The sequence below is a fragment of the Pleurodeles waltl genome, chromosome 4_1 (assembly GCF_031143425.1).
Source record: "Pleurodeles waltl isolate 20211129_DDA chromosome 4_1, aPleWal1.hap1.20221129, whole genome shotgun sequence".
NCBI lineage: Eukaryota > Metazoa > Chordata > Amphibia > Caudata > Salamandridae > Pleurodeles > Pleurodeles waltl.
The window spans coordinates 135,102,792-135,128,794 of NC_090442.1; the positions used below are offsets into that span (position 1 = coordinate 135,102,792).

The 26,003-nt window shown below is 44.7% G+C and overlaps 1 protein-coding gene across 2 annotated transcripts in view; it reads left to right on the top strand.

Moving 5' to 3' along the window:
• LOC138287463 (uncharacterized) overlaps positions 1-26,003 on the top strand; it is a 287,365-nt gene that overhangs the window by 145,132 nt on the left and 116,230 nt on the right. For both annotated transcript variants that reach the window (XM_069227897.1, XM_069227898.1), the window contains exon 9: positions 22,267-22,352. In XM_069227897.1, the coding sequence (XP_069083998.1) occupies positions 22,267-22,352 (86 nt within the window). The remainder of the gene's footprint in view (positions 1-22,266; positions 22,353-26,003) is intronic.

Below are 26,003 nucleotides of genomic sequence, written 5' to 3' on the forward strand. Positions count from 1 at the left end.
GGGCGAAATAGCACTTTCTAGCAAGCTGCAGTACATGCTTAAGCATAGTAATAAAATAAAAACCCTCAGACAGTTCACTTAAGATAGTTAATTACCGAGAATTAGCGAGGAATGGAAAACCTGAGCTACCCCCTAACCCTGCAGGGGCTAAGGTGCACATGCAAATCTCCCGTCCTCCACTTGAACTCAGCTGCGGAGGAGTGCTCTGTTACTTGGGGTCTCTCTGAAACCTCTGATGCACGGGGGGGCTTACTGTGTTTCCTTTCGTCAAGAGAACATGCTGGCGGACTAGGATGGCGTAAGCCACAAATCTTATGTAGTTGTTCTTGTGCTGGGCCCACAGCCAGGATATTAAGATGACAAATACAGCAGTCTTTACAGGGAAAACAACCAGTTCTATTGATCATTAGGTTGCCTGAATAATCCAAATAGCACAATAAGCACAAAAAATGTAATATAATAATGGCTTATTCTTACAAGGCTGATCTCTTTACTCCCTGTCTGTAATATACACAAAGGCACAGCACGTTATTCCTTTCTGAAAAGGTACCTTGTCTCCCCATCGGAAGCTAGAACAAGCATTTGCAATGCAACGGATCTCTTGTTTGCTCGAGTTAGAGCTATTAGCGTTGTAAACTCTTGTAAGGAAATGCCTCCTTGGCATGGTTACCCCCTGACTTTTTGCCTTTGCTGATGCTATGTTTTGAATTGAAAGTGTGCTGAGGCCTGCTAACCAGGCCCCAGCACCAGTGTTCTTTCCCTAACCTGTACTTTTGTATCCACAATTGGCACACCCTAGCATCCAGCTAAGTCCCTTGTAACTGGTACCCCTGGTACCAAGGGCCCTGATGCCAGGGAAGGTCTCTAAGGGCTGCATCATATCTTATGCCACCCTGGGGACCCCTCACTCAGCACAGACACACTGCTTGCCAGCTTTTGTGTGCTGGTGAGGACAAAACGAGTAAGTCGACATGGCACTCCCCTCAGGGTTCCATGCCAACCTCACACTGCCTATGCAGTATAGATAAGTCACCCCTCTAGCAGGCCTTACAGCCCTAAGGCAGGGTGCACTATACCATAGGTGATGGCACCAGTGCATGAGCACTGTGCCCCTACAGTGTCTAAGCCAAACCTTAGACATTGTAAGTGCAGGGTAGCCATAAGAGTATATGGTCTGGGAGTCTGTCAAACACGAACTCCACAGCACCATAATGGCTACACTGAAAACTGGGAAGTTTGGTATCAAACTTCTCAGCACAATAAATGCACACTGATGCCAGTGTACACTTTATTGTAAAATACACCCCAGAGGGCACCTTAGAGGTGCCCCCAGAAACCTTAACCGACTATCTGTGTAGGCTGACTAGTTCCAGCAGCCTGCCACAACCGAGACATGTTGCTGGCCCCATGGGGAGAATGCCTTTGTCACTCTGAGGCCAGTAACAAAGCCTGCACTGGGTGGAGATGCTAACACCTCCCCCAGGCAGGAGCTGTAACACCTGGCGGTGAGCCTCAAAGGCTCACCCCCTTTGTTCCCGCACCGCAGGGCACTCCAGCTAGTGGAGTTGCCCGCCCCCTCCGGCCACGGCTCCACTTTTGGCGGCAAGGCCGGAGGAAATAATGAGAATAACAAGGAGGAGTCACTGGCCAGTCAGGACAGCCCCTAAGGTGTCCTGAGCTGAAGTGACTCTAACTTTTAGAAATCCTCCATCTTGCAGATGGAGGATTCCCCCAATAGGGATAGGATTGTGACCCCCTCCGCTTGGAAGGAGGCACAAAGAGGGTGTACCCACCCTCAGGGCTAGTAGCCATTGGCTACTAACCCCCCAGACCTAAACACGCCCTTAAATTTAGTATTTAAGGGCTTCCCTGAACCTAAAGATTTAGATTCCTGCAACTACAAGAAGAAGAGGACTGCTGAGCTGAAAGACCCCTGCAGAAGAAGAAACGAAGACACCAACTGCTTTGGCCCCAGACCTACCGGCCTGTCTCCTGCCTTCTAAAGAAACCTGCTCCAGCGACGCTTTCCCCAGGACCAGCGACCTCTGAATCCTCAGAGGACTGCCCTGCTTCAAGAAAGACAAGAAACTCCTGAGGACAGCGGCACTGCTCCAAAAAGACTGCAACTTTGTTACAGAGGAGCAGATTTAAAGACCCCTGCAAATCCCCGCAAGAAGCGTGAGACTTGCAACACTGCACCCGGCGACCCCGACTCGACTGGTGGAGAACCAACACCTCAGGGAGGATCCTCCGGCGACTCCGAGACCGTGAGTAACCAAAGTTGTCCCCCCTGAGCCCCCACAGCGACGCCTGCAGAGGGAATCCCGAGGCTCCCCCCTGACCGCGACTGCCTGACTCTAAAATCCAGACGGCTGGAAAAGACCCTGCACCCGCAGCCCCCAGCACCTGAAGGAACGGAACTTCAGTGCAGGTGTGACCCCCAGGAGGCCCTCTCCCTTGCCTAGGTGGTGGCTACCCCGAGGAGCCCCCCCCTTGTCTGCCTGCACCGCTGAAGAGACCCCTTGGTCTCCCATTGAAACCGACAGAGAACCCGACGCTTGTTTGCACACTGCACCCGGCCGCCCTGCGCTGCTGAGGGTGTACTTTCTGTGTGGACTTGTGTCCCCCCCGGTGCCCTACAAAACCCCCCTGGTCTGCCCTCCGAAGACGCGGGTACTTACCTGCTGGCAGACTGGAACCGGGGCACCCCCTTCTCTCCATTGAAGCCTATGCGTTTTGGGCACCACTTTGAACTCTGCACCTGACCGGCCCTGAGCTGCTGGTGTGGTAACTTTGGGGTTGCTCTGAACCCCCAACGGTGGGCTACCTTGGACCCCAATCTTAACCCCGTAGGTGGTGTACTTACCTGCAAGAACTAACAATATTTTACCTCCCCCAGGAACTGTGAAAATTGCACTGTGTCCACTTTTAAAACAGCTATTTGTGTTTTATATGAAAAGTATATATGCTACTGTAATTATTCAAAGTTCCTAATGTACTTACCTGCAATACCTTTCAAATGAGATATTACATGTAGAATTTGAACCTGTGGTTCTTAAAATAAACTAAGAAAATATATTTTTCTATAACAAAACTGATAGAGCGGTCTTGTCTCTGAGTGTGTGTTCCTCATTTATTGCCTGTGTGTATGTACAACAAATGCTTAACACTACTCCTTTGATAAGCCTACTGCTCGACCACACTACCACAAAATAGAGCATTAGTATTATCTCTTTTTGCCACTATCTTACCTCTAAGGGGAACCCTTGGACTCCGTGCATACTATTCCTTACTTTGAAATAGTGCATACAGAGCCAACTTCCTACAACTCTTATCCGTACTTTTCTTGCCACATAAATTGAAAATGAAAAGTAAAACAGTTTCACATAAGCGAGCCGATTCAAAGCGCCGCCTTGAGGAGACACACAAAAGGAAACAGAAGTTTGCTTGCAGTCAAACGCATCAGCAAAGGTGCAATTATCCATGTAACAAGGTCGGTGTCCAAGGGGTAACAAAACTGCCCCAGCGATAGGGACAAACGTAAAGCATTTACCAACGATAACAAAGGATATTTGAAAGGCAAGCCCATGAACGAGTGACAGTGATGGGCGTGCAGTGGGTGTGGTTAAAAGCCTAAATAAATAACAACACGTCGGAAAAACAGTGCTTGCGCCCTGCTATGCTCGACCTAAAAAGGAATACTCTGATGTTTCCTCTACCCCCTACCATGGAAGCCTCTCTTTACCCTGCTCTCTAGTAAGAATGCATGAGAAAAGCTGTGTACAGCCAGAAACACGTCATTTAGTGTTCTTATTTTGCCATGTATGGCAGTCTTTTCCATTACCTTGCAGTGACATGAATAAGAGGGTTGCGTTTCAGTGTTGTTCTTCATTTAATATTTCATTCCCGCAATCAGAGGCCACAGGAAAATCCAAAATGTTAGATCTTGGCGAGTCATACATATTTTTCAGTTCTGCTGGTTTCCGGAAATGCTTTGATTTCAAGCGGTTTTGGAAATTGTACTCGTCTTGTTTTTATGGCGTGTGCATTAATGTTCCGTAAACGCAATTCACACTTAAGAAACCACTTGTTTTTGGACTAAGTTTCATTTGGAACTTCTATATCTCTATGCGTTGCAAAGATCATTGAATAGATGGAAACTGACCCAGAAATTGCAAGGATTCCAACTGGTGACCTAAGGATCACTGCATATTTCAGCAGCGAGCGTTTAACTTACACACCGTCATGCCTGTGTGCGAGCATTACACTTTGATTGTTCTGGTTCTTGAATGTTCGGAAGACTAGTACTAAACTGTTTGAAGTCGGATTGCGACTTCACGTTTCCTAAAAAGAATACAGGCAATTGCCTGCGCTTTGCACTGTAAAACAATGTCTCCGGGGGCATTGATTAAGGAAAGTGGACTTTCATCCTATGTACAGTGCAAAAGTTATTTATTTTACTCCCCTGGTACACTAGGACAGGAAACCACGAATGACCCGATCCAACTGCAGCCTCCGTGCGCCTCTGGCACTTGTGTACAGTAAGCACGCTTAGTAGAGTCACTTTGCCACTTGAAAACACGTCCAGTTGGAACACTTAGCAAAGCCAAATGCCCAACTAGGGTGACCAGACGTCCCGGATTTCCCCGGACATTCCCGGTTTTTAGAGGGCTGTCCCGGTGTCCCGACGCTTCTCTTAATTTTAAACAAATGTCACGGTTTTTGGGACAAAGGTCAAATTATTACATAAATGTCCCGGTTTTAGGTACAAAGGTCAGATTATGTAGTGAAGCATAAATTCAAGGTATGCTGTCCTTTAACAGATGCCTACAACATATGCAATAATTGAAGTAATTTATCTGTTACTGTCAGGCAACACAGTCCCCTGTCTGCTCCCAGCAGAGAGACAGAGTGGGGATCAGAGAGAGGTGGGTGGGGGCGGGGTGGGAGGTCAAGCCATAGCTAATTTTATATATGTAGTCTTGTAAGTGTGTGTGTGTGTGTGTGTGTATATATATATATATATATTTATACAAACACACATATGCACACATTCACAAAGCTACGCAAAAAAACGGGGCAGCCCAGATATAAAAGGGAGTTTAAAGTCGTTAGTCCTTCTTTTATGTCTGACCTGTCCCGGTTTTTGCTCCTCAAAATCTGGTCACCCTACCAAGGACTCATTATGAGACCGGAGCTTTCATTAAGGTGTGAAGCAACCTGTAAACAATGATCCTGACTTAACAGGGACCATTGCGCCTATAATTATCTACGCTGACATGGATAGTGGGAGGATGGGCACGAGAGGAAAGAAGCCAGCCGACAGCAGGAGGGGAGGAAAAAAGCAACGTAAACAACGACAGGGTGGGAGGTGAGAGGGAGGCACTGATGACGGCAGAAGAATAATACAAACAAGCATTTGCAATGCAACGGGTCTCGCATTTGCTCATGTTAGAGCTGATCGCGTTGTAAACTCCTAACCCGACTTTTCATCTATCGCAAAAGTGCTTTTATGTACCTAAACCCAAAAAGTGAAATCAACTATGTAAAGCGCTCGACTTCTGCCAAGCGAAATCGCGCTAATAAAATAGAGAAAAAGTAGTCCACGATCTGACAGAAAACAGCGAGTCTCGCATGTTTTCTGTACTTGGTCGCTGCGCTCGAGGAGGGCTAGCCACCGGCAAAGGCATGACGTGTGCATGCCTTCGACTAATGAAAGCAAGCAGATTTTATTAGGCAAGCCGACGAACCAATGAAACACACTGACGTGACGTCGACAGGGCTCCGAGCCCTTTTCTGATAACTAAAGCGTCTCGCTGCGATACGCATGCGCGAGCGCATGCAACGCAGGCTCGACCCTAAAAAAAGAATGAAAAAAAGCGCAAGCACTATGGAGAGAGCAGCAGTGGGCGGGGGGGGGGGGTAGAAATAGCACCTCAGTTCATGCCGGGAGCCACGGGTGGGCACTTTTCTGTCTACGTCAGCGCCTCACAACCGAGATGCATGCACTGGCGCGTGCTCTAGCAGGCTCGACCCCAAAAAGGAGAAGGAAAATTAAAGGAGACCAATAAAATCATAAAAAAGAAAAGAACTGACCAACTCCCCTTTTGTGGCACTGAAACGCTCTAAGTTTTAGGCAGAGGTAGTTATGTAATATAGCGAAAAGCCACATGTCTGAAGTGCGGTGACCCGTTGCCCCACAGAGGGAAGCAGAGTGGGAATGACACTCAAACAGACCAATGGCGTAAGAGGGCTGATCCAACCCCCCTTGCACCTCTTTGCATGGATGTACATGTATGTTTGTTTTTATTGATTTGTTTTTTATTGCTAGTGCCTGGGAGACATTAGACCTACTAGACCTTCCAGGTCTTCATAAGAGCATCTAACAAGGATTATCACAGTGCAGATCTTCAATGCCTAGGGTTTTTTCAAAGGAGTTAATCAAACCCAACACCCTTTATTAGTGACACTCTTGGTCACACAATAGATGTTGAAAGGCTTTAACAAAGTATACGAACAATCCATACTCGGCTTTATTAAATTAGCTTAACAAGAGATCATGAAAGCAAGCGTGCCAATAAAATACGTATTGCATTGTCAAAGTCCAGTGAAGATAAAAACAGAACAAAATCAATGTATATACATCATTGCAAAGCACTCATGTTTTTCATTAGCAAATCACTGAAGAATTACATTGTTGTAGAAACAGCAAAGCAGGCCGGCATTGTTTAAAATTCTGATTACATAAAATAGGTAGGTGCAACGTTTGCGGGGTACAGCGTAAAAGGGACAGAAGAACGTAAAGTGCAAGGGGCATTGCGCCGAAAGGTCGTCGCAGGGGCAGTTTGTCAAGACGGCTGACCAGTCGTTAGCGTCTGGAAAAGTAATTAATCTATAAAATAAATCTAATTTTAAAGGGGTTATAACAATCCCATGCTGACAATTTTGAATGGCAATGAGATAAGGCTGAACACCATTGGTGACCAGTGTCAGTATCTTTTTAATGAAGCTTGGTTTGGCGATTTCCCTTGAAAATCTTTAGTGACTAAGGAAGACAACCAATGATGTTTTACAGTCTGTTCGACTCATCTTAAGTAAAACATCAGGTGTTTCAAAATATTCTGAGTGACCGAGGTTCCCACAAAAAAGTTTCACATACTTGAACCATGAGAATGTGCCACAATGATTTAACTTTGAACAATCACCAAAATCATACGATTTAAAATAGTGAAATCGCTAGTCCAAACCTTATTCCACAATAAAATAGGCTGAATATTAATCAAGTCAGTTAAAAACGTGGCCCCTGGTTCTGTACGGCAAACAAAGCTAGAACAGCTGCTAGGGACGGCCAGACGTTTCCTGTAAGATACATTCTCTAATACCTGGAGCTGGGTGGCATTTCTTAAACCCCAGATACCCACCCCGGAGAGGGATACGGATACGCATTTGGAATATAGATGGCTAGCATTTCTCTAATTGGTTTATCCCCGAGCTTAATGGCAAATTTAAGGAGAGTGGAGATTGATCAAAATACTGCAGTCTGCTCCTACAATCTGGGGCCCATGTGCTACACAGTGCTTAATTTGTGCTTGTTGTTTCCGGGCACTTATTTTTAAGGGCCGGCGCTTAGTCTTCTGCCTCAAGCATTTGCTGCGAGCAAAAGACACATTTGGGAAAGACGGAGAAAGAGAAAACCATAAAGGCGTCACAAAGAGAGAAAGTAGAAAGCTGCAGGAGTGAGCTGAAGGGGCAGGGAGTGGCTTTAAATGGATTGAAGAGACCCGAGATGGCTTCCGGATTACGCTGCCTCAGTATTCCGTGTTTGCACATTTAATTGCAGCAGCCACTTGTTTAAGGTGAGGGCTTTGGGAACCGGCACCTTTTTATTCAGAAATTAACCACTGGTGCTAGTCACCAAATTGAATTCCTAGATAACAGAAGGTCTGAGTAAAACTTAGTTTGATGTCATTGATCCTGAAATCACAACACTTTTGCCCCACACAATTCATAAAAAAAAAAAATTGGCTATGTTGACAGACAAACCAAGATAACCCATAAAGTCTTCGAACCCTTAGGTAACTGCTGCAGACCACATGGAGCGTGAGACATGAGCACTCCATCGTCAGCCTAAAGCAGACGGGGTAGGGTCTGTGGCCGCTCTGGGGGGTCACAACAGGTGCTGCACAAGGCAGTCTCTAAGCTGTTAGTATAAACAAAAAGGTGCAAGGACACAGCCTTGTCTAACCGCCCCCTCCCAAGGTCAGAAGTGCTAGTGCATCCATCCTTAAGACCATAGAGTACTCTAGCCTTACCCTCAAAATAGAGCACTCTAGGGACGGCTGTAATAGGAAGGTCCACCCCCAATTCTAGTAAAATGGTCAATGGTTGGTTGTGCAGGATGCTAATGAAAGCACTCAATAAATCTACAAAAGCTAAAAACAATCACACCTTCTTCATAAAAGTAAACTTGGCAATAAATACATTAAGATTCATACCTTGTTCAGTTGTCCCCAGGCCTTTTCGGAAGCCTTACTGGGGGTCGGGAAGTACATTGTTACACTCAGTCCATTCTTCCAGGTGATTCAACAGGATTCTCCCAGTCACTAAATCATGGAATCAGCAAGTGAGATGGAGCAGTAACAGGCAGGGTCCGCGCGGTCACCTTTCTTAAAAATAGGCACAATTAGAGCCTCTGACCAGGTTTCAGGAAAACCAGAGTGGCAACAGGTCCACAGTACTCTGGCTATAATAGGACCTCACAAAAGGATATTAGTCTTGAATAGGTCGATAGGGATGCCATCCGGGCCTGGGGCTTTACCACCCTAGCAATCTGTAATGGCCCTGTTACCCTCGTCCAGGGAAAACTTAAACTACTAAGGTCAGGGTTCATACTTTCCAAAGGAGTAATGTCAAGCCCCGAGCATGGCTGGGTTGAGTTGGAATATATTTTAGATACATGATAAACCCACTCAGGCTTGTCCATTGCCACCTCTAGACTAGGAACGGATTCATCCTTAAGGGGAGGGCCTTTGATGACCCGCCAGAAAGCAAGAGCGTGTCTTGATGCGCTAACTTCAATCAGGGAATCCAAAGCTAGGGTTTTTAGTTCCTTCTTCCTAATTTTTACAGCTAGCTTGTATGCTGACCCACACCTTCTCACCTCCAAAGGACAATGTGGTGGTTTATGGAGATCTAGCAAACACTGTTTGTGAGCTAGAGAATAGTTACTGTCAAACCACCCAGGCCTTCGTGAATTGGTCTCGAGTGATGGTCATTTTAAGATTGTCTGTAATTAAAAGAAATGCGCTCCTGACATCGGTGTCACTGGAGGACTAACATATCGAGACAAGTATCGAAGGCATCCCTTTGGGCAGTAACCAGATTTCAAGGAAGTTATCCAAGTTCACCCGGGACCGTTTCAGCGAGATACCGTTGTAGACTTAGAGATCAGTTACCAGTTAAGTACTCCAACCTGAGCGAAAAAGACTGAGGGAAATGATCGCCACAGGTTTGATGAGTCCTAAAGTCGGCTAACACAGACTGACAAATAATAAAACATAGAATATAACTAACACTCCAAGGTTAAAGCCTCCTCGCCTTAACAGATGCCTTTCATAGTCCTTATATCAAGCCTACTGCCATTGTGGCAACTTTTCATAACAGTTCAGACCTATGGCTCCTGATATAACTTTTGCCAATTAACCAACCAGGCCTATGTCCTTTTAAACTGACTTGGCACCATAACCAAATGTGGCATACAACATTGAGCATAAGATTCCCAACAATGCATCCATTTAAATATACATTCAGAAATTAACATTTATAGTACAGTGAAATGTACAGTTGGCAAAACAATATAAAGCCCTCTTATGAAGGCATCGGCTTCTAACAGTGTAAATATACCACCCAAACTTTCTCAAAGGCACTAACCAACACCAGCATCCTTGATTAGTATGGCTATCTGTGACCTTCCATGTAATAAAATACCTACCTACATTCTTTAACACCTAGGGGCTTTCAAAAATGTTTTCACAATAAGTAAGTTTGGCCTCCCATCTTTGGCAGAAATGTTCACAATAAAGATATCAGACTTATGACACTGCTCATAATCTTTTTCAAGTGATTCAATAAGGGCAATTGCCTTTATTACTAGTGTGTCACCATGAATAACCCAGGCCTACTGTTTTGAGCATTACATTTCACAAAAGACAACTATCAGGTATGCAATCGTAAAATTACAAAGGTATATTAAATTACAGTTTGCTGAGCTAAATACTATTTCTCCTAAGAGGATCTCACAGAGCAAATCTTCTATAGCTATGGTCTGTCACAGGGGGCAACACCAAAACCCTGCAAACTATAGCAATTTGTGAGATTCCATGTAACAAAATCCTTGTTGGCAGGCTTTCATACCGTGCAATAACAATCTACCCTTAAATGGATTGATGTTAACATTTGTTTTTCACAATAAATATGTCAGGCCTACTGCATTTACGGCAGCATTTCATAATTAACAGGTCAGCCCTATAGCCACAATCATTGGCTTGCCACCATAACCAACACAGCCCTGCAGGAGGGAGTATACACTTTGTCACGAACCAAAAAGTTCAATACAGGTACTCTTTCTTGAGGAAGCACACAACTTCCCCCCCACCCCAATCAAATTCTGCACTTAGGTACCCAACATGTGGGTGGAACCTACACCCCTCTCTCTGTAGCACTCTGAAAAATCTTTTTTTGTTCATCGCATATGGTCTGGCAAAAACTGTGCTGTTAAGTCAGACTTAAAAATGCACATAGGTTAGAATATTGTTCTCAGACACACAACTGCACTCTAGTCTAAAGTTAACATTGGAACAGAAAGGGGAGGGTGCTTGGAAAACAGCAATACATTCCTAGTGACTGCTGTCCCCCGATTTGTGCTGCTACCAGAGAACAACAATCATAGTAAATTATCTATTTATCTAAGACACTTTAATAGAATTATAGTGCCATGCGTGTGCCTCTGAAATGTCCTGTTCCATCCCATTGTAAGAGTAATACTTTATTCGTGTTAGTGAGTCTGCTCTAGGCAGCTCTGCTACTGCTGGCTCGGCCATTTGGCTAAGCAAACAAAATAATCAAAGCTAGGTGTAGGGGAAGCACTTTTTCTGTGGAAGTATACAACTTCTGCTAAATCAATATATGTATGCCTGTCCACCAATATGTGGGTGGAGCTAAGGCCCATCTCTGTAGGAAACCTCAAGGCTCTTTTGTAGGATGATCACATAAGGTCTGGCTACAGCTGCACTGATGGCCATTTTGGATTGAACTGTGAGTTAATTTACTGATTGAAGACATCTGGTTGCCATTTTTCTATGGTAAATTAAAATAAAATAAAGTTTGTGAGTTAGCACACAAAGAAGCTTGCAGCCAGTAGCAGTGCTCAGATGCCAGACCAGCTTCAGAAATATTACTTTTTAAACAAATAAAAGATAGATCAGGAAGAGTGGTGGTGGGGAAGTACCATAATAGCCAAAGTTCAGGGAGAGAAAGCAAGAAATAGTGTCCAGCAGCAGGGCTGTCTTCAAAAATGTGTATTTAAAAAAAAAAATAACAATAATTAAAAATACATCAGGAGCAACAGATGAATATGCCCGGGCATATCTTTCTGTGTCCCCCGACATTCTGCCTCGGGTCGAGTGACTGGTGCTGCTGCTACCCACATGGAGAACCCTGAATCGCTACCGAAGCATTAAGTCCCAGCGCCGTCCCCAGAAACCATGAAGAAAACATGGTCTGGTGACTACACCTTGAAATGCTGGTCTGCAGCCAACGCTGCCAAAGGTTTGTGCTGCCATGTAAGCCTGACCCCACAGTTTGGCCTGTAGAGCCTACGCTGCTCATGCCGGCCACTGCAGTGGTCTACACGGGAGGAGTCCACTCCGTGAGGGCCGTAGCGTCACCTGTGACTGCTACACAGCCTGGAGAGGAGACTGGGACGTGATCAGATCTACCTCGCCTACTTGAGGCTTTCTGGTGCTAAAGCTGCTACAGACATTGAACTGAGTTGTAAACTTAACTTGAGAGCATCCTCCTTGCCTACGTCCTAGTAGAGTGGTGGTGGTAATAGTAGGGTCTTGGCCATAGCAGAAGGCCTACAGTTACCGGGTAAGAAATGGAAAGTGTAGAGCCTCATGTATAAAGTACAATTCATGACAACCCTCTATGAGGCATTAATCGGATTGTATAGTATTTAGTTCTGCTGTGAGATTAAAAGTACTTTCTTTCACATAATGATAAGTTCTAGTCTGGACCTTATGTTATTGTAAGTATTTTTTGGCTGTTGATTTCTGAGCTCTTGACCCCCACACTACCTCCCTGAGAAACTCTTGCTATCCTAAGGGCCAAATGCAGAAATGGCTGTTTCAGAGCCATAGCAGGACGGACCCCCGTACACCAGTGAGAAACCGCCACAGCCAGCATACTTGGGGCCAAAAGCACCTGAGGAGTGCCTGACTCTAATAGTCAGCACTTTACGGCCTATAAAGCTCTGAGCACTGCTAAGAGCCCAATGTGCTTGTGGGTATAAGGGCTCGGTGAAAGCCCTATTTTAACAGATAGAGCGGGGGTGGAGTTCTTAATGGCCTCTCCTGCCTGCGATTATACAGATAAAAGCTAATCATTTAATGCCACGGAAAGATGGGTTGATAGAAAAGGAATGAAAGATAGAAGGTTAAATGGGAGGATCGGTGAAAGGATGCATGTGTGGGTGAAAGGACGCAATGGCTGGAGAAAGGATGAGTGAAAGGTTGTATGGGTGAAAGGATGCATGGCTGGGTGAAAGGGTGGATGAGTGAAAAGATGTGTTGGGTGAAAGAGTGGGACGCATGAAGAGAAGGGTGGATGAGTGAAAGGATGTGTTGGTGGGTGAAAGAGTGGGGTGTGTGAAAAGGAGGGTGGGTGGGTGAAAGGATGAGTGAAATGGTGGATGGGCAAAAGGATGTGTGGGTGAGTGAAAGGATGCATGGGTGGGTGAATGGATGATTTGGTGAAAGGATGGTTGGAAGTATGAATGAGGTGGATGGATTGATGGATGGATTGGAATGGTGAAAGACTGAATGGTAGATAAAAAAATCGAATGGATAAGAGAATGTAATTGTTAAATAGTTGGTGTCAGCAGGTGGCTAGAAGGGCGAAATGATGAATGGATAAATGCTTGGATGGAAGAAACAAGGGAGCTCTTCTGGGTAGGCCCGAGCTCACCTGCTTCACTTGTTTGGTGCCATCAGAGCTTTGGATAAAAGGGGGGTATCTTAATTTTCTTGCTACTCCCTTTAGTGTCCGTATGTGCACGCTGGCACCATTCACCTCATGACTTTAGAAAGTACAGGAAAAAATAAATTGAGCAGGCATCTTAGGCAAAAATTTCCACAGAAGAGCAAACCTCAAGTACAATTTTCATGCAGACAACCCCCAGTACATTAGGCAGTTATCTCTCAAAACTCCCGTACAGAAACACACGACTAGTCCAATCTGGTGGTTGTGCACGCAAGTAACTGCATGGCTGCACAAGTGCTTTATAAATCCGATAAATAAAATAATCTCCTTCCAATTTCCAAGATGGGCATAAGTCTTGCATTGTTGCCGCCTCCCTTCATGTCTCTGTGTGCCACCCACCTTACTGAGGTAGTGGCAGAGCATGGCCCTCGTCCTATAAGTGTACCCGGAAGTTGATTAGGGGAAAATTAGCTGGAGCACGCGTGTGCAGGAGGAATTTCCTGCACACACAGGGGTAGATTTACAAACATTTTGCGCTGGATTCACGTCACAAACGTGGCGCTAACCAGCCCAAAATGTTTTTTACTCAATTTACTTTTCAGCACAAAACTTATTTTGCACTGGAAAGTACCCTAAAAGTAACGCAGAGCATCGCAAAGCACTGCTTTGCATTACTTAGCACCAGAGGGCGTTACATGGGTGGTGTAGGAAGTTGGCTCTGTATGTACTATTTCAAAGTAAGGAATAGTATGCACAGAGTCCAAGGGTTCGCCTTAGAGGTAAGATAGTGGCAAAAAGAGATAATACTAATGCTCTATTTTGTGGTAGTGTGGTCGAGCAGTAGGCTTATCAAAGGAGTAGTGTTAAGCATTTGTTGTACATACACACAGGCAATAAATGAGGAACAAACACTCAGAGACAATTCCAGGCCAATAGGTTTTTGTTATAGAAAAAATATATTTTCTTAGTTTATTTTAAGAACCACAGGTTCAAATTCTACATGTAATATCTCATTTGAAAGGTATTGCAGGTAAGTACTTTAGGAACTTTGAATAATTACAATAGCATATATACTTTTTACATTAAACACATATAACTATTTTAAAAGTGGACACACTGCAATTTTCACAGTTCCTGGGGGAGGTAAAGTAATGTTAGTTCTTGCAGGTAAGAAAACCACCTACGGGGTTCAGATTGGGGTCCAAAGTAGCCCACCATTGGGGGTTCAGAGCAACCCCCAAAGTCACCACACCAGCAGCTCAGGGCCGGTCAGGTGCAGAGTTCAAAGTGGTGCCCAAAACACATAGGCTTCAATGGAGAAGGGGGTGCCCCGGTTCCAGTCTGCCAGCAGGTAAGTACCCGCGTCTTCGGAGGGCAGACCAGGGGGGTTTTGTAGGGCACCGGGGGGGGGACACAAGCTCACACAAAAAGTACACCCTCAGCAGCACGGGGGCGGCCGGGTGCAGTGTGCAAACACGTGTCGGGTTTTCAATAGGTTTCAATGAGAGACCAAGGGGTCTCTTCAGCGATGCAGGCAGGCAAGGGGGGGGCTCCTCGGGGTAGCCACCACCTGGGCAAGGGAGAGGGCCTCCTGGGGGTCACTCCTGCACTGGAGTTCCGATCCTTCAGGTCCTGGGGGCTGCGGGTGCAGGGTCTTTTCCAGGCGTTGGGATTTTGGATTCAGACAGTCGCGGTCAGGGGGAGCCTCGGGATTCCCTCTGCAGGCGTCGCTGTGGGGGCTCAGGGGGGACAACTTTGGTTACTCACAGTCTCGGAGTCGCCGGGGGGTGCTCCCTGTAGCGTTGTTTCTCCACCAGTCGAGTCGGGGTCGCCGGGTGCAGTGTTGCAAGTCTCACGCTTCTTGCGGGGATTGCAGGGGTCTTTAAATCTGCTCCTCTGGAAACAAAGTTGCAGTCTTTGTTGAACAGGGCCGCTGTTCTCGGGAGTTTCTTGGTCTTTTGGAAGCAGGGCAGTCCTCTGAGGATTCAGAGGTCGCTGGTCCTGGGAAAAGCGTCGCTGGAGCAGTTTTCTTCTGAAGGAGGGAGACAGGCCGGTAGGGCTGGGGCCAAAGCAGTTGGTGTCTCCGTCTTCTCTGCAGGGGTTTTTCAGCTCAGTAGTCCTCTTCTTCATAAGTTGCAGGAATCTAAGTTCCTAGGTTCAGGGGAGCCCTTAAATACTAAATTTAAGGGCGTGTTTAGGTCTGGGGGGTTAGTAGCCAATGGCTACTAGCCCTGAGGGTGGGTACACCCTCTTTGTGCCTCCTCCCAAGGGGAGGGGGTCACATTCCTATCCCTATTGGGGGAATCCTCCATCTGCAAGATGGAGAATTTCTAAAAGTTAGAGTCACCTCAGCTCAGGACACCTTAGGGGCTGTCCTGACTGGCCAGTGACTCCTCCTTGTTATTCTCATTATTTCCTCCGGCCTTGCCGCCAAAAGTGGGGCCGTGGCCGGAGGGGGCGGGCAACTCCACTAGCTGGAGTGCCCTGTGGTGCTGGAACAAAGGGGGTGAGCCTTTGAGGCTCACCGCCAGGTGTTACAGCTCCTGCCTGGGGGAGGTGATAGCATCTCCACCCAGTGCAGGCTTTTTTACTAGCCACAGAGTGACAAAGGCACTCTCCCCATGTGGCCAGCAACATGTCTCGAGTGTGGCAGGCTGCTAACACCAGTCAGCCTACACTGGTAGTTGGTTAAGGTTTCAGGGGGCACCTCTAAGGTGCCCTCTGGGGTGTATTTTACAATAAAATGTACACTGGCATCAGGGTGCATTTATTGTGCTGAGAAGTTTGATACCAAACTTCCCAGTTTTCAGTGTAGCCATTATGGTGCTGTGGAGTTCGTGTTTGACAGACTCCCAGACCATATACTCTTATGGCTACCCTGCACTTACAATGTCTAAGGTTTTGCTTAGACACTGTAGGGGCACAGTGCTCATGCACTGGTGCCCTCACCTATGGTATAGTGCACCCTGCCTTAGGGCTGTAAGGCCTGCTAGAGGGGTGACTTATCTATACTGCATAGGCAGTGTGAGGTTGGCATGGCACCCTGAGGGGAGTGCCATGTCGACTTACTCGTTTTGTCCTCACCAGCACAAACAAGCTGGCAAACAGTGTATCTGTGCTGATTGAGGGGTCCCCAGGGTGGCATAAGATATGCTGCAGCCCTTAGAGACCTTCCCTGGCATCAGGGCCCTTGGTACCAGGGGTACCAGTTATAAGGGACTTACCTGGATGCCAAGGTGTGCCAATTGTGAAAACAAAAGTACAGGTTAGGGAAAGAACACTGGTGCTGGGGCCTGGTTAGCAGGCCTCAGCACACTTTCAATTCAAAACATAGCATCAGCAAAGGCAAAAAGTCAGGGGGTAACCATGCCAAGGAGGCATTTCCTTACAGGTGGTACATGGGCGTTCCCATGCAACCCCCCATGCCTTTTGATGCAGAACCCTATCTACAAACAATAGTAGACAGGCTTTAGCTTCAAAAGTTAACGCCATTTGAAAGGAGGCATTAAAAGGAGAAATGTTTTCATTTCACCTTTCTTTTTTAACTTTGCATGCGTATTGCACTGTGCAGCACACATACAAAGAAGGAAAAGTGTTAAAGTGTGTCTACGCATAGTATTTTGTAATGGAACGTATCTCTGGAAGGTATCCAGTACAAAACCTATGTTAGACTAACACACACACACACTTGCACCATGACGCAAAGGTGTGAGTGTGGCGCATCGCAGGTAAAATCAGCGCCGGCGCTAGGGAATGGGGATATCTCTGTAAATATGGTGCTGTCTTGCTCTCTCCCTGTCACTCCGTGCAGCGTAGGCCTTTTGCCTGCTGCACTGCGTTCCATGCCTGTTTAGTAAATCTGGGCCTAAGAGTGTTTAGCAAAAAGTAGATAGCGGTGCTGACTACCTTGTTGTACCACTCACTGGCGAGGGAAGTAGAGGTGGAGGACTTCACACTATCTGTCAATGTTTCACTTCACTCATATGGAAGCAGGTTAGATGCTAAGAGCTGTAGGTGAGTGTGGCCGCCTTTTGTGGTGAGTAAGGGAGTAGATGATATATGAAAAATAGTCTGATAAGACTATTGAAGGAAGAAGTTAGGGAATAACCAGATCAGTGGCTGCTTGGTTTCACCGAGGGTAGGATACGTCTAATAAAGCAAACACATTTTTTGGGCTCCTCCAAGCAAGGTTATGGATGTGATTGGATGTGATCTACCTGAGTTTCATACAAGACCTTGTCATTGATTGACACAGAGGACTCTTGAAAGCCTAAATGCCCTCCCCCTCTGAAGTGGTTCAAGGGGCTAATGAACTTGGTTGGGCACAAGTTAAGGGGCTAGCAGAAGGACAGCTGGTAGCTGGCATACATGGTGTGGAATAAACCGCAAGAGTGGAATAGTAACTGCGCTAGTAGTTTTCAGTGTCTATCGATAAGTTACAGGAGTACTGGAAGGGACAGTATACAACAGAGTTTATACCCCAGGGGGACTGGAAAGGGTTGAGGTATGTAAAGCTTGAGGTTGACAGCTAGGTGGCAGCTCACGCTGTCTACCTAGAGTGGAAAGTCATGCATGTGGTCTGTACTACCCCAGGGAACTAAGCAGGATGCAAGAGAGAGTATTGGAGGCAACATAAAGAAAAGAGCTATCTGGGTTATCTAAGCCTATCCCTTTACATATACCGCTCAGCATGACAAAGCGGAGCTACAGAAATGCTGAGCTTCTTAGAGGAAAACCGGGAAATAGGAAGTTATGGTCTGCCATAATTATCATTTGTGATCCCTTAACTGGAGAATTGTCTTTAGTCCTGCAATACTACATTAAAAGAAGAATGCGCATGGACTGTAAATAATCCAGAGGAGAACAAGCAGTGTGGTGCTGAGACTGATTGTGTAGCAATCCTAGAATCCCCTGCTAACTTCTTCACCATTTAAAGCACAGTACTCACTATTTAGATTGTGTTTTTAAGAGTTTGGCTCACCACAGCCTTCCTCAATTCACTTCTATTCATGCTGCCATCTTAAAGGAGCCATGTGGTAAATGATGTCACAATATGTCTCGAACCCAAGCTGACATCATCAAACAAAGGAACATTCGAAATACTTGTTGTTGCTCATTGGTGGTAATGCAGGACAGGCTAAAGAGAACTGTTCTTTTCTTTACATTGGATGGGCCCTTTAATGTGTATATTGGTCTCCATTGGCAACTTCCTCTGACCATAAGTGTTTATAGTGGTGGCTGGTGGCCTTCAAAAGTGGTGGGACACTATCCTTGGCTTGACTTCCAAAGGGCTTTTTCTTGAAGGGTTCTCTCAAACTTTCTTGTACTAAATTTACAGTTTCACTCTGACTCACTCAGTCTCAATTGGTCTCCCTAACTTACGCAGTCTCACTCATTCTACTCTGGCCCACTCTGTCTCACTCAGTCCCCACTCATTCTCAATCATTCTGAATTACCCAGTCTTACTGTGACTCAGTCTTACAAACAGTAAGACTCAGTTACACTCACTGTCATTCTCCCTCACTCAATCACACTCATTCTCAGACATACTGATCCTTACTGTCACTCCTGCTCACTCACTCTGGCTCATTCCTTCACTGACTCTCTCTCACTTTAACTCACACACATAGTCACACAGACATGCTCACAGTGCTGTGATTTCACCAGCTCTGAACAGTATCTCTGATGGCTGGCGCAGGCACCTTCATGCACTTGTCTCAGCAGTCAAACAGTGTCACTAGCTGCCTCGGTTTGTTTCTGGAACTGAAGTGGGTCCGCATTTTATTTTTATTGTACCAAGAGTGAAGAATTGTTAACTCTTGGTACAATAAAAATGGACCACAAAACAAGGAGGGTGTTGTGTAGCTGTGGAGCCTATAAAGGAGAGTTGCCACTGGTCCTGAGACACCCATCCATCAAACCAATCCATCCTCCCAGTCATCCATCCTTTCACTTATCCATCCCCTTTCATCTATCCATTCATCCTTTCAATCATCCATCCATCCTTTCGCTCACCCATCCACCCTTTCAGCTCATCTATCCATCCTTTCACTCACCCATCATCCTCCCTTTTGCTCATCCATCTAGCCATCCTTTCACTTAGCCATCCATACCTACACCCATCCATCCACTCTTCGTCTCATCCATCCATCCATCTACCGTTTCTCTCAGGCATCCATCCTTTGACTCACTCACCCATCTATTCATTCATTGATTCACCCTTTCACTCATCTATCCATTCTTTCATCCAGACACCCATCTACCCTGCCTTCTACTCATTCATCCATTGTTATACTCATCCATCTTTATATACATCCTTTCACTTATCCATCTTTTTTCTCATCCATCCATACTTTCACTCCATCATCTACTCATCCATCCATTTAACCTTCCACTCATCCATCCATTCACTAATTTTGCCATCCATCCTTTCTCTCATCATCCATCAACCCATCCTTTCACTCCATCCATCCATCCTCCTATCCTCCCTTTCACTTGTACACCCTCTCACACCCTTTCACTCTTCCATTCTTGTCCATCCTTTTAATCATTCATGCATGCATCTATCCATCCATCCACCATTTCTTCCATCCATCCACCCATTCTTTCTTTCACTCACTCACCTTCCCAAGTTCATTATGAGCCTTTGTCTGCCAAGCTGCAGACAGAAGAGGCCCATCAAGAACCCCAACCCCTGATGCAGGCAGAAGCTTAACTGCACACTTACCTCTTAGTCCACTAGTGCAATTGTTGTCCGCAGCTGGTTCCTTTCCTCTTTTGGGCCTCTATGGGTGAGATAAGGAGCACTCTATTGTGCTCAGCTCCATAAGGATTTTTTCAAAGTAAAACCAAACGCAGTACTAAACATGTGTTACTACCAGGAGAGCAGCCCCCTGCACCCCTCCTACAGCCTGCCCCTCTTTGATGGTCAAGAAATTTTTGCAACCCACTCCCTCCTTGCCCTCATCAGCCTGGCCCACCTCCAGCCACTGAAGTGAATGAAGCTTTGCTAACTCCTCCCAGGGCCACTGTTTATGCACCCCAAAAACAACCAGATCACCTGCTTCCTAATTCAGGACTGCCTCTCCGATGGCATCCCTGCTGTAGCTTGTGCCTACAGGTCAAAGAAAACCTCATCCGTCTGGTGCTTGCACAGTAGAACATCTGCAAAGTTCACTAGAGTTCACCCAGGAGGAGATTCAGCACACTATCTCAGAGCAGTGGTTTATGTTCAGGTGCTCTGCGTTTTATATCCTTGTTCTTGCCTCTCCCCAGAGGGTGGCAGGGTAACACCCCTTTTGCCCTTGAACACCAGTCACCCCCGAGTGTTTACCGCACAACATCTCCTCTGCCTCCTGCAGCTGGCTGATTCTTACAGTTTCTGATACAGACCATTTTTTGAGCTACTCCTCTCACCTCTTCCCACCTTTCACTACCTCTTTTCTTTACTTCAATATTAAAATGCCTTGGTATTAAATATCAATTTGCAGCTGGCTGGCATTTAATTAATTTGTGAAGTGGATAATTGTGACTTTCTGTTATTTTCCTTGTCTTCTGCAAAGTGTGAACTTTTCTGCATCTTTCAGGGTCTCATTCACCACCCTGAGATAGGCTTACAGTTTTGCAGTTTCCTCTTGTGATTGATTCTGAAATCATCCCATAATCTGCTTCTCCGTGGGCCTTGTGGACAGTGCCTACTCTTTAAGTGAGTAAATTAATCTGATTGCTGAATTAAGAAGAGGGACGAAAGGGGCTTATGATGGATTCCCATCCTTTTACTTTTTCAACTTCACAGTCCTTTTTCTTATTTGTATTCCGGCTGATAAAAGGACAGGTTCATGTAATTGAGTCAGTTTTATACAGTTTCTTGTTTGTTGTTCTTGGCATACATTAGGAATGCTGTCTTGGTTTGGTTTAGCTTCATGTAGGTGCTGGACATCCAGGCCTGGTTGATGCACAGACATTGTTTAAGGCACTGAAATTCTGAAGCAAAAAAGAGTTTCCAGTAGAGTTGTGCACCATCAGGATAGTAGTGAATCTTGATGCTGTTATGCGTGAGTAGAGAACCAGGTGGCTCCATGTAGAGGTTGAAGATGACCGGGGACAGTATGGAACCCTATAGGATTTCGCAGATGAAAATGATCTTTTCGAACCTGGAAGTGTCAATGTAAACAAATGGGTGTTAATTGGATAGATAGGAGGAGAACCAGTGAAGGACATTTCCTTAAAATCTCATTTAAGGCTCCATTGTACATATGAGGGTGGAATGGTTGAAGGAAGATGAAAGGTCCATGAGTATCGGGGGCGGGCATTCTTCTTTTGTGGTCAAGATAGCATTGCCTATGATGTGGAAGGGAGCAGTCTCTATGCTGCAGCATCACCTGACTCCAGAGTGGTGGTTATGCAGAAGAGGATTAGCATTAATGTTATCTTGGAGATGAACATAGACTGCTTTTTCAGTGGTGTTAATGAAAGGCAAGTGATCGATAGGGTTGTAGTTGGCGAGTTTATCAGGGTCTAGTGTAGGTTTTTTCAGGAGTCAGAGGTTCTGGCTTGTCTTGAGAGCTTCTGGGAAGATTCCTTGAGTGAGGAAGGCATTGACAATTCTGAGTAGGGGTGAAAGAGCGTTCGTAAAGATAGCTTTGATTAAAGACGAGGCCAAGAGATAATTTTTATAAGAAGTGACTTTGAGGGAGCAAGATTCCTTGTCTTTATGCTTCCCCAGCAACAGTTGTTATATTTGCATCAACAGCTATATAAACAAGAGTGTGTGTGTGTATGTGTGTACACTTTATTCTCAATATCACATGGTGCAATATCCACATACGGTTTTTAAAAGTGTAGTATGCTAATGTAAACTGACTAATGCAGATAGTGATTTTTCTGTTATAAGCGGTATTGAATGAATTAGATAATTTCTCTGTGTGATCACTGTTACTTAAATCCTGGGTCATAAATGTTCCCATCGATTGGTTCTTGTTTCTGCATGTTGATTCTGCTTTACAGGGAGCAGGAGATCCGAGGTAAGGAGGTGACGCCTTTTGTGCTACAGCGGGTGAACGAGCTGACCGGAGGGAAGTCCTTGGAGGCCAGTATCCTTTTCAGAAGTACTGCAGCTGTGGAAGGGCACGGGCGGTGGAGAGGGTCTACTGGGATCTGCTCTACCTTGCTAGCCTTGTCCTTCTGCATACCCTTGTAGGTAGGAGTACATCAAGTGCAGAATTAGAGGTTGGTGTTGACTGAAGAGTTGTTTAAGACCACATCTATCCAGCCAATGCCTTTGTGTTTTATTCATCCATTTTATGAAAAAGATAAGACATTGATATGGCATGGTAAGATTTTGTAAACCTAGAATCCTGCACTGCTGGGCTCAGCTAGTCAGTTGATACCCATAAGGGACCCTCACTCTAGGCCCTTCCGTGGAGCCTGCCACTGGGGCCAATGACCTAGAGAACTGGGGACCATTAAAACATGTATCACTTGCTTATGGACTTCTGCTGACTGTAGATCTGCAGACACAGTGCTCATAAACTACACTCGCAAGGAATACCATACAAGAGGGCTGTGGGCCATGGGATGCCATTCACAGTGAAGGAAACAGAAAGAGAAATAACTAAAATAGGGGGAGATGCAGAGAGAGGGGGCAAATAGAAAAACAATGAAAGGGAAAGGTAAGAAAGAAAAAGCAAGAATAAAATAAAAAAAGATAGGTAGATAGAAATAGGAAAAAGAACTGTATGAGGAAGAAAATGTAACAGGAAGGAAGTAAATGTGAAAGGAAATCATTTAAAAAAAGGTGAAAGGAGGGTGAAAATGTAACAGGAAGGAAGTAAATGTGAAAGGAAATAATTTTAAAAAAGGTGAAAGGAGGTGTGATTGAATGGTAAACACATAGCTAAGTGCAAGTGTGGAAGGATGGATGAAAGAGTGAAAGGCTTTAGGGTTGAAAGAGTTAAGGGATAGAAGGACGGAAGAATGGCAGATGAAGAATGGATAGTAGGTAAAAAGGCAGATGGATGGATATAGGAGTACAGTGACGGGTCGACGGGTAAAAGGGTGGATTTTAATTCAAAAGGATGGATGGAAAAAGTTATGGTTAAGTGAGACAAAAGGTGGGTGGAAGGAAAAGTGAAGGGTTGGGAAAATGGAGTGAAAAGATGTATAGGTGTATGGATGGGAGGAGGAGGAACGGGTTAAAGGAACACTAAGAAAGGTTTGGATTGCTTGCTTTGTAAACTCGGTTTGGTAAGAGGTATATCTAAAATAGCAATATTTCAATTTTCTGGCTACTCCCTTGAAATCAATTGGCTAGTAATCCAGTGACTGAAAATTACTGGTGCTATTCTAGAATATCTTGGAAATGTCAATAAAGTGAAAAGTTTTGCATTAAAATCAACTTGCGAATTAGTAAAAGTTGTTATAAAAAGGCAGATGAAGTCACAATACAAGATTCACACTGTAAGAGGTAATGTGAGAATAAAGTAGAAAGTGTTAGATGCAGATCCGAAGAACATTAGTCACTGTGTACTTTATGTAGCCTAAACACAGGGCCACTGGAATTATGCGATTGTGTGGCTTCGGTGATTTTCGCATAATTACAGATTTGCCGCACTTGCCACATAATCCATCATCTTCCGCATAATCTGCAGATTTTAACAAACAAAAAAAATTGTTTCTAGCTCAAACGGTTCAAAAGTTACTAAAAGTGCAGCGACACGTGTTGGCGCAGTGACAAACCCTTTGCAAAACAGGACTCGTAAACCTTTCTGTTGATTATTGCTATGTTTGGGAATTTAAATGTCACTAACGAGTTGCAACCAATACCCAGACAATGTTATTAAGTTTAAAATTGTTGAACTAATGAAGGAATATTCTTACAAAGTTTGCTGCATTCTGTAGCATAATTTGCCTTTTCCTGCTGCATAATTTACTAAACCCTGCCGCATAATTTGGCACCCTCGTGCCGCATAATTCCAGTGGCCTTGCCTACACATAGGAATGAACTGAGAAGAAAAAGTGCATGGTTGAGAAGAGACGTATGTATGAGAATGAGTGTGGGATGATGAAGACAAATTGTTCAGCACCAAAGCTGAACACATAATCCAAAGGACAGGAAGCAGAAATGAAGGAAAGCATGTAGAATTCAAATCTAAAGACTAGCACCTGAATATGTGGGTAGGAACCCAGAGATTGCGGTTAAAATGTGAGTAGTGGAGAAAAACCCAAGAATATAATCAGAAGTGGAATTGGAACAAAAAGATCTAGAATGGACATCCAAAGAGTAGGATACTGAAGTTGAATCCAAATGATAGCATCTAGAAGTGCTATCCAAAGATCGGAATATTTGAATATGGAATAAATAGCGGCAGTGGGATATTTAAATTTGATCAAAGTTTAGGATAGCGAAGTGATATCCAAAGGGTGGAGTACTGAAGTGAACTACAAAGAAGGTAATATGGAAGATAGATGAATAGAATGGTTTAAAGCAGTGATGGCCATAGAATGGGATATAGCAGTGCTCCAAACCGTGGGCTACAAAAGTGAAATTAAACACCAAGATATGAAACTGTGATCCAAAGTATGGTATAAAGAACTTTTACCCAAACAGTGATATGCCATTTAGTATTTCTTAATGGACCAAATTGCTATTTCGGGCCATTAAAAAAAATGCTAAATAGTCTTTTATATGTACAAAGTCCTTAAAACGGTTGCAAATTGCATTTTTACCCAGTAGAAATAGCAATTTCCTTCCCTTAAATAGGAAATCTTAAATAGGGATTACCTATTTGTGATTCCTATGCACATGTACAAAGCAGTTCCTAAATGAGAAATGGGCATTTAGGAAATTGAATTACCATTGACTCCAAGTCAATGGTAATTATGTGCAATTTAAAACAATCATTTGCAATTCAACGGGTTTCCCATTTACTCGAGTTAGAGCTATTAGCTTTGTAAACTACTAACCAGACTTTTCTTGCTACACAATTTAAAAGGAAACAAATGCGCCGAAATTGAAAACAAAAAAAATTAGTGTGATCGTGCTATGTAAAACCCAGCACAATCGCGCTGCGTATAAAATAAAAAGATAAAGTAGTGCAGAAACCAGGCTGAAAACATTGAGTCTTGTAAGTTTTCAGTAGTTGGCCGGTGCACTCGAAGAGGGCTAAACAACAGAAAAGGCATGACGTATGCATGCCTTTCACTAATGAAAGTAAGCGGATTTTAAAAGGAAAGCCCACAAACGAATGAAAGTGACAGGCGTGACATGGGCGTGGTTACAAGCCCAAAGAGAGATTACAACAGGGATGCAGCGCTTGTGGGCTCGACCCTAAAATGACACCCAAAGATGCTTTTTTTTTTTTTTTAAAGTGAGAAAGAGTGCACACATGTCCCTAGGGCATATGTGTGCTCTACTAATGCACCACTATTTTTGGAGCACATCAGGGGAGCCTTATGCCCATAGCCATCCTTGGTTTAGGATGTCCAAAATAGGAAATCGCTATTTTGGAAATGCTAAACCGGCCCATTGGAACAAATGACATGGGATTCTCTTTTTGCGATTACATAAAGGGATTCCTACTCGATGGGAATCGCTATTAGGAAATCTGATATTTCATACCTATCATTTGGCATTTCCTAAATAACGATTTCTAAGGTCTCGCTTTTTATGAAATGCAAAATTGCATTTTCGTACATCTGGCCCATATAGACCTGAAATGGAAGCATTAGAATACAGGAGTGAC